At 50.0% G+C, this 9,289-nt stretch overlaps 1 protein-coding gene across 4 annotated transcripts in view; it reads left to right on the top strand.

Annotated features, from left to right (window-relative positions):
• The first annotated feature begins 749 nt into the window (after positions 1 to 749).
• Positions 750 to 9,289, top strand: part of Slc24a1 (solute carrier family 24 (sodium/potassium/calcium exchanger), member 1) — a 31,003-nt gene continuing 22,463 nt past the window's right edge. For all 4 annotated transcript variants that reach the window (XM_013518969.1, XM_005393715.2, XM_013518968.1 and 1 more), the window contains exon 1: positions 750 to 2,615. In XM_013518969.1, coding sequence (XP_013374423.1) covers positions 750 to 2,615 — 1,866 coding nt within the window. The remainder of the gene's footprint in view (positions 2,616 to 9,289) is intronic.

Below are 9,289 nucleotides of genomic sequence, written 5' to 3'. Positions count from 1 at the left end.
CCTTTCCTAAATGTCCCTCAGAAGACCATGTTTGCATAATCAGTGTAAGTATTATCACACCCATTTCACAGATGAGGCACCAGGGTCCCGCCTGTGCAGGATGGCAGAGCTGGTCAGCAGCACAGCCGGGAATGATGCCTTTGGCTCCTCCTCCATGTTCCTCCAAATCACACTGTCCAGTTAGCCCCATGACATTAACTTTTGAGCTTTGTCCTTTCTGGATGATACAGTGGAATCATTTTAAGACAGTACACACACACACACACACACACACACACACTGCTGGCTCTTTCTGCCTGCAGTTTGCCAACCTGTCTCCCCAACCTTTGGGGAGAGGTTTGCCAACCTCCTCGCAGCCTTTGCTAAGGTGTGACGTGTGGCTGGCACCAGCTGTGGTAGCTGAGCCCCCAGCAACTTAGGCCGAGGACTGGCAGAGCCTCTGCAGGGGCCCAGGAGCACTGGGCGGAATCTGTCACACAGGACCGGCTCAGGAGCCTCGGCAGGTTCTCTCCCTCCCCACCACAAAGCAGGATATCTCTGTGTCTGCTTGACCCCCATTGTCAGTCTGTCCCAGATCAGAGTTGTGGGAGCCCAGATCGCCTCTTAGGGACAAATAACTTCTTTTTAACCTTCTAGGTTTATGGATACCCCCTGGCTGGTCTTCATGGAGAAATCTTTCCTGATAGCACCCTGAACCCCAGAGCAGGATAGAATGAGAGGCCTTCTGTGACCACTCGTAACTGGCCATCATGGCGAAACTGATCAGGATGGGGCCGCAGGAGAGGCGGTTACTCCGGCCAAAAAGGCTTCGTTGGAGTCGCTTCCTCTTCCTATTGGGAATGTTGGTCATCGGGTCTACCTATCAGCACCTGAGGAGGCCTCGGGGCCTGCTCTCACTGTGGGCAGAAGTCTCTTCCCGACAGCCTATAAAATTGGCCAGCCGGGACCTCCCCAGCGATGAGACGGTAACAGTGACCAGCAAACCTCCACAGGACAGCTCTGAAGTGGAGGATGAGGTGGTAGCACCCCAGGCCACAGTGGGCAGGGATCAAGTACCTCCCAGCACGACGAGGGGGAGCACCCCTAATCCACCCAGAACAGCCAAGATCGTTACGACGACACCCAAGAACAAGCACAGCCCAACAGCAGCCAGCACAGAAAGAGCGAAGGAAAACACCCCAACCACTAGAGTTCTGAATCACTACACCCCACCTTCAGGCAGACTAACAGTAAGAAGTCACAGCCCGACACCCAGGGAAGAAATGAGGAGCTCCCGCCCAACTCAAGCCAAGAGAAAGGGGGAGAAGCACACCCCCTCCCCAGCCGGGGGGACAGTAGACACGGACACACCACCCACATTCATGACGGTGGGAACGAGCCCTAGGGTCACCCCCAGCGCGGCAGCGCTAGACAGCGAAACCATGGCAACCGATGAAGTACAGGAGACCAGCGCTCCCAAGAGAATGGCAGATGAAGCGACCCCTGCTACTCCCAAAGGAATAGTTAAGAACACCGCAATTTCCCCAACACATGAGGAAAAAACGCACATCGTGACTTCTCCAAGGAATCTGGTGGAAAAGGATGCCCTGAGTAGCCCCAGAAGAGCGGGAAGTAACAGCTCCACCAGTCCTTGGACATCAGTGGGAAAGAACAAGCTGACAGTTCCCTGGGAAGAAGCCGTGGAGCATACCTCAGCCCCCTCTGAGGGGCAGGCGACAATCGGCACGGTGACAGGGAGCAGCCCAGTGAAAACCAAAGCCTCCACTGCTGCCTGGAGTGTTAGGAGCCCCTGGCCCCAATCCAGTGCACCCGCCACCAGAGCAGCCCCAGCCACCCGCTGGGAGCGGGCCGGGGACCCTTCCACAGCACGCAGCAGCGCCGCTCCGACCACCCAGGTCCGGCACTGTGTGGTTGTGGCGTTAGCTCCCGCTGCACCCAGCATCCCGTCCCACAGCCCGACAACAGCCCTGCTCCCAGGGGCGCCCAGTCCCGGTCTCCCGGCACCGCCGCCGGGCTGGCCAGACACCCACCCCAAGGCAGAGTACCCCCCAGACCTGTTCAGCGTGGAGGAGCGGCGGCAGGGCTGGGTGGTCCTGCATATCTTCGGCATGATGTACGTGTTTGTGGCCTTGGCCATCGTATGTGACGAGTACTTTGTTCCCGCCTTGGGCGTCATCACGGACAAGCTGCAGATCTCGGATGACGTGGCGGGTGCCACCTTCATGGCCGCTGGAGGCTCTGCCCCAGAGCTCTTCACCTCCCTCATCGGCGTCTTCATTTCCCACAGCAATGTGGGCATCGGTACCATCGTGGGCTCGGCCGTATTCAACATCCTCTTTGTCATCGGCACCTGCGCCCTCTTCTCCCGGGAGATCCTCAACCTCACCTGGTGGCCGCTGTTCCGCGATGTCTCCTTCTACATCCTCGACCTGTCCATGCTCATTGTGTTCTTCCTGGACAGCCTCATCGCCTGGTGGGAGAGCCTGCTGCTGCTGCTGGCCTACGCCCTCTACGTGTTCACCATGAAGTGGAACAAGCAGATCGAGGTCTGGGTGAAAGAGCAGCTCAGCAGGAGGCCGGGAGCCAAGATCATGGCCCTGGGGGACCTCAGCAAGGTAAGGACGGGCCCGCGGGGCTCCTCCGGCCTTTGGGTGGGAAGGCAGGGGAAGCTCAGGACTGAAGAGCAGAGGGGCTGGCTTAGACCTCAAGAGACGGGTGCTCGGGCTCTGCCAGCCGCGCTGTTGCGGCCTTCGCAAGTGTGACCCTGGCTCTGCCCCTACCCATCTATAAAGTGGCTGTTATTATTATGTGCCTCATTTGCAGGAGAAGAAATTTAGGCCTAAAGAAGTTAACTGTTTGCTCCTAGTCACACAGCAGATAGGCAGTAGACCTAGTATTTGAATCCCAAGCTGGGGAAAGGCCAAGGAGATACCAGGCTGGGAAAAATGATCATCTTTCCCACCCCCATGGGGCTCAGGGTTTATGCTGCACCCTCACTTTCATTCAGTCGTGTCCAGACTTGTGTACTAGGGAGTGGGTATTTGGCTTGGATGGGGTCTGAGAAAATGCAGGGGTTTTTAATTTTAATTTTTTTTTTTTTTTTTTTTTTTTTTTTTTTTGAGGCAGGGTCTCATACTGGAGTGTAGGCTGTCCTTGAATTCACTACGTAGCCCAGGCTGGTCTTCCACGCATGGCAATCTTCCTGCCTCAGCCTCCTGGGTGCTGGAATACAAGTGTGCGCTACCACACCTGGCTAATTTTTGTTTCTTAATATTAGGAGAGGTGGGAGCTCTGCTCATCTACCAACAAGCCAGCCTTGGGGACAGAAGTCCTCTCTGTGTAGCTGGGGCCCAGACACCAATCCCAGGGCTTCTTGACCCTAAGAACTCTCTGTCCCCTTGCTGAGCTATGCTAACGGGACTAGATGATTCAGTGACCGGAAGGTGAGATTAAATTGGCCAAGTAACCATGGAAACTTTATCTCAAAAGTTTTCATTCTTTGAAACTCTAGAGGAAGAGGACCCTAGGGAAGAAAGACCCCATTTCCATCCTGCTCCTTGCGTGCAAAGAGTACAAGGACTTAGCTTCTTAATCCAGAGCAGTTTTGATGAGTGGGCAGGATGGAGACCAAACTCAGCAGCAATGTCTGGGAGGGATGAGGGCCAAGAGAGATTAAACGCATTTCCTGTGGAATTTCTGAAATAACATGAGGTTCTGGTCAGAGCACCAACTAGAGCTGGGACACCAGGATTCTAATCCGGTTCTACCTCTAATTAACTGTGTGACCTTGGACAGGCCCCTTCCCCTCTTTAGGGGAAATGACAGAGTCCAACTTGTCACCTAAAGGCTTGTCCAGTTCTGCCAGTCTGTGATCATGCCCTGCGTCTAAGTAAGTTAGTTTGGGCAGGACCCAGGACACGGTTATTTGAGCTGATGGACTGAGCTCCTCCGCCTGCTTTGCAGATGGCGGGGAAAGTAGATTTGTCCTGCTCAGGACCACAGAGCCCACAAGTCAGACCCCAGCTTCCTCTCTCCTCATTCTGCTCTCTTTCCCATCTGACTGCTGCTCTAGGAAGCCACAGGCTTAGAAAGAAAGGGAGGCTCAGAGGGTTGCAAACTTTTAAGACGAAGAAGCTGGGTCCTCCTTCCTCACGACATCCCCAGGGCTGGCCAGGAGGGGGGTGGCCCCGAAATTGTGGTCTCTCCTCTGAGAAAAGTCATGACACGGCCTGCGCCAGCAGCTGTCAAAATGCCTCCAACTTGCTTCCAGCTCCTTCACAGTAATGCAGCTCTTATTTAAACTCCACACCTTGCGGATTTTCTTTTTTTATCAGAGTTATTAGACTCTCAAAGCAAATCTTGCCAAGCACCTGAAGTAGAACTGTGATTTCAAAGGAGAATGTATACCCTACTTCAGATGCTTCAGGGGCTTTGGGGACAACTTTTTCCCAAGCAGTAAGCAGGGTGCTGATTGCGTTCTTCATTATTTGTTGAAACAGATCCAGGATGATTTTTAATTGGCAGCATTATTTTTGAACAGCAAGCTGAATTTCTGGCTATACTTGAAAGCAAATCCATATGTATTTAAAATTAAATACCTGTATGTATGCAGGATTTACCATTACTACTGTCCACCTTCTAAAAAGTAGTCCAGGGGCTGGGGATTTAGCTCAGCGGCAAAAGCGCCTCCCTGGCAAGCGCAAGGTTGTGAGTTCGGTTCCCGGTACCAGAGAAAAACCAAAAAAAAAAAAAAAAAAAGAACAAAAATAAAAAGTAGTCCAAATAACTCAAGAACAATAGCTGTTTATCATCATCATTTGTTTTTTTAAAACAGGGTCTTCCTTTGTAGTTCATCTGGCCCAGGACTGACTATGCAGCCTAGGCTGGTTTCAAACTCCCAGCAATCCTCCTGCCTCAGCTTCCCAGGAGTTGGGATTACAAGCATGTGCCACCACATCTGGCTCCATACCTATTTAAAAATGGTTTTTAAATACTTGTGAATTTGAGTTCCACCCCAGGGTTTCTTATAGCTAGAAAGAAGGAACTACTTTTGTTTATATTTTTATGTCTATGTCCAGCTGGCTAAGACCTATGATTTGGTTAGAGGGAAATAAATTATACCTTAATTTGCCGGCAATCTGGGAGCAAGCCATTGTGTTCTGAATTCCTGAAGCCATTCTGTGAAGACCCAATCTTTGATTTAGTCAACTATGATTCTTTTCTTTTCTTTTCTTTTGTCTTTTTGAGACAGGGTCTCACTATGCAGTTCAGGCTGGCCTTGAGCTCACTTTGTAGCCCAGGCTGGTCTTGAACTTGCAACCATCCTCCTGCCTCAGCCTCCCAAGTGCTGGGATTACAGGCATGCACCACCACACCTGGCTCTTTTCCTTCTTATGATTTAATGTAAATGTGCCCTTAGCCTTCCAAAGCAATTTAACTATGAAACTTTAACTGGGAAAATGAACACACGTTGCTTATATCCTTCCTCACACTTATGGTGCCCGCCTCTCGCTGAAAATGGGTCCCTTGTTAAAGCATCACCTGGGGAAGGCAAGAGCTAGGGAAAATGGACTTCTTCAGTCAGTCCAGGTGCCAAAGATAAAGAAGTCAGAGAGAACGGTGCTGTGCACAGGGTAGATGAGGGCCGAACAGCAGGGATGTGGGGAGATGGGTATAAAGTCACAGCCACAGCTGCTTGGGAAGTCGAAGCCAGGGACAGGGGAAGGATGGCATGTCAGAGAGAAACAGAGGCAGAAGGACACCTAGGCTGCCTTCCACCTTCCTCTGCCACCAGCCTAGGGGCAGAGGGTAGAGAAGGGAAGACACTGTGTCAGATACGTCACTGCCACTCAGTGGGGGAACAATCTTTGTATCTCCCGAGGGGCTGAGCCTGGCATGTTATTCCTAGCAGAAGCTCCACAGGTATTTGTTCCTTTTTCTCAGAAGCTTTGGAGTTTCAGGGCAGAAAGGAGTTGGAGCAGGAATCCATGCTTCAGCGGGCCTACCGCATACATTCAGGGCCAGCGAACTCTCACGGGGCCCTACAAGATTAGATTGTTATCCCTACTTTGCAGATGAGAGAACAGAGGCTCAGAGAGGATAATGCACTCAGCCAAAGCCACACAGCTAATTAGCTGTGGTCCTTATTACCAATCATATATCACGATGTCAGCCGGGTATGGTGGTGCACACCCATAATCCCAGCACCTGGGAGTCTGAGGCAGGAGGATCGTTTCGAGTTCAAGACCAGCCTGGACTACAAAGTGAGCTCAAGGCCAGCCTGAACTGCATAGCGAGACCCTGTCTCAAAAAGACCAAAAAAAAAAAAAAAAAATCTATATATCTATGTATCTCATGATGTCTGGATTTCCACCCATTACCTCTAACTCTATCGATTCAGTGGGCAAGTCAAGGCAACCAACACATTGCTTGTTAGCAGTGCGACAAATAAAACGACTATAAATAAATAAAACCAAAGGAAGGGCCAAGCATGGAGAGAGTTAACTGCAATGAAGGGAGCCCTGTGCAACGTGCCACAAATCACTTCGCTTTTCAAACAGGCTTCAGGTGGCTGGCTTGTGAAGTAGACAGGATGACTTAGTGCAGAGGTTAGCAGACCTTTAAAGGCCAGACAGTAGATAGTTTAGACTCTGTAGCCCTACAGTCTTTGTGATGCCTCCTCCACTCTCCCTGTAGTGAGAAAGCAGCTACTGACCGTAAACAAGTAAGTGGGCGTGGCCGTGGGTATTTTCCTAAAAGCAGCACGTTCACAAGTGTTCTCCGCCCGAACAGCCAGCAGAGTCCGCAGCCAGTCTGTTGAGTCCCTGAGCTGGGGAACCTTTTACTTCACTTTTTTTCCAGACTCAGAATAAAGGGTTTTGCAGGGGAGGGGGCTCGAATAAGAATTCACTGAAGAATAAAGAAAAAGTAAGCGATTTAGTATTGATCATAGATATTTATAATAGTGTTTTGGAGTCTCTCTTTTGACAGTGGCTGAAATAAAGAAGATTCAAAGCTAGCTGGGTATACCGGTGCACACCTGTAACCCTAGCTACTCTGGAGGCTGAGGCGGGACGATTGCAAGTTTGAGTCCAGCCTGGGCAACTTAGCAAAAAGGGATGCAAGCCAGGGAACAGGCTTTGTCTGGGGCCTTTTGGAAACTGTGTCCACATTCCTCCGCACAGTGTACCTGAGACTGTAAAACTCCAGGGGAAAACCTGCCACTGCTTCCTGAATACACTCAGGCTATTTTCTTTCTGGCAGGATTTTTTATGATACTACCTGACCAGACTCTAGGCAGATGAGCCCAGTGCTTCTGTGGGGGCTGGTCCTTCCGTTTGATGCCTATCCCGTGGGCTCCTGTGAGTGGCCTGAATAGCCAGCCGGCTGCTGTAAAGATAGTAGGCTGTAGATAGGAAGCAGCCCCTAGCCCTCTCTTCTAAGTTGCCCGGGCTGGTCTTGAACTTGAACTCCTATGATTTGCTTAAGTTTTCAGTGGTCACCTGCTACTGCATGCTAGCAGATGACAAAATGAATGCACAAGAGACAAACAGCAACAGAGAAACTGAGACATCTGATCGTGCCCAGTCCAGCAGGATGTCGTTTTCCAGGACATGTATGTGTCTGTGGTTGAGATTTTACATGTATGCATGTATACCACATAGTAATGTTTTCTCCTGGTGTGTACGATGGGATTAAATATGAAATTAGACATTTATGGTATTCCATGAAGAGCAGCATGATTTCTAGATTCTCTGTTGCCCAAAACCAACTGGAAATATAAAACCAAAAAAAGGGGCTGGGGATTTAGCTCAGCAGCAAAAGCGCCTGCCTGGCAAGCGCAAGGTCGTGAGTTCGGTTCCCGGTACCGGAGAAAAACCAAAAAAAAATAAAACAAAAAATAAAACAAAAAAAAAAAAGAGGAAATATGAAACCAATAAACAAGTTTTTAGTGTGAGTGAATAGGCATATGGATGATAAGTAAGATAAGATGGTTATTTATTTAGTTAGGTTTTTTGAGACACAGTCTCACTATATAGTTCAGGCTGGCCTTGAAGTTACTATACGCCTAGGCTGCCCTTGAAATCTTAGTGATCCTCCTGCCTCAGCCTCCTGAGGGCTGGAATTACAGGTGTGTGCCATCACACCTGGCTAACTTCAGGATATGACAAGTGCTCTGAGGGAAAAGGAGTGAATGTGACGGAACAGGACTGTAGAGTGAGCCTCCTTTGGTGAGGGAGTGCAGGGGAGGCCTTTAGGGGAGAGGTAGCCCAAAAACAGATCTGCAGAATGAGAAGAGAACTGGGCACGAAATCCCAGAAGAGGGAGAAGCATTGGCAAAGGCTTGGGGCTGGCGGGAGCTTGGCACAGTGTAGGAAAGAAGGGAGGCCAGGGGGTTCATGAACATGGGCAGAGCGGGGCAGGGCAGCTTCGGAACAGGGTGGAAGCTGGGGATCAGACACAGAGTTTGAATTTTATTTGATGCTCACCAGGAAAACGATGTAACAAGAGTCCTATTTAAAATGCCTCTTCCTAACAAAAAAAAAAAAAAAAAAAAAAAAAAAAGATAACCTTGACAAATACAAAAAAGAGAGAGAAAGAAACCTACCAAGCCGGGCGTGGTGGTGCTCGCCCATAATCCCAGCACTCAGGAGGCTGAGGCAGGAGGATCGTTGTGAGTTTGAGACCAGCCTGGGCTACAAAGCGAGCTCAAGGCCAGCCTAAACTGCATAGGGAGACCCTGTCTCAAAAAGACAAAAATAAAATAAAATAAAATAAAATACCTCTCCCTGCATCATGGACACAAGAGTGGAAGCAGGAAGGAGCAGGGAGGCCAGTTAGGGAGCTGCCCTGAGCACCCAGCAGTCCACACACACTGGTCCGCTAGTATCCGAGTATTCATTCTGAGACCCAGAGCATGCCTGAAACTGTGGATGCCAGACTATCTGTATATCATTCCCGTTACTACTTTTCTTTGACATATCCAAATTCCAGCCTCAGTGATGTCAGTTTAAGATACTTTGATGCCATTTTAAGACAAAAGCAGAGTCACTGGCTCACAAGCACTATGCTACGGGGACAGTCAGTGAGAGCCAAGACACCTGCCAAGCAGCTATGGACGGGCAGCACACACAGCACGGACACACTGTGATACTTCATCACACGCACAAGTTAAAACCTATGCATTGTTCATTTCTGCACATGTCCAGTTAATAATCTTCAACCACAGCTAAAATAAAGGCAAGTGCAACTGGATGGGTGAGGACTGCTACACACACACATGAAGAGC

This window comes from Chinchilla lanigera, unplaced genomic scaffold, assembly GCF_000276665.1.
Source record: "Chinchilla lanigera isolate Chin_1 unplaced genomic scaffold, ChiLan1.0 scaffold00049, whole genome shotgun sequence".
Lineage (NCBI taxonomy): Eukaryota > Metazoa > Chordata > Mammalia > Rodentia > Chinchillidae > Chinchilla > Chinchilla lanigera.
The sequence above is the reverse complement of the archived record's forward strand: the minus strand, read 5'-3'. Positions and strand labels throughout refer to the sequence as shown.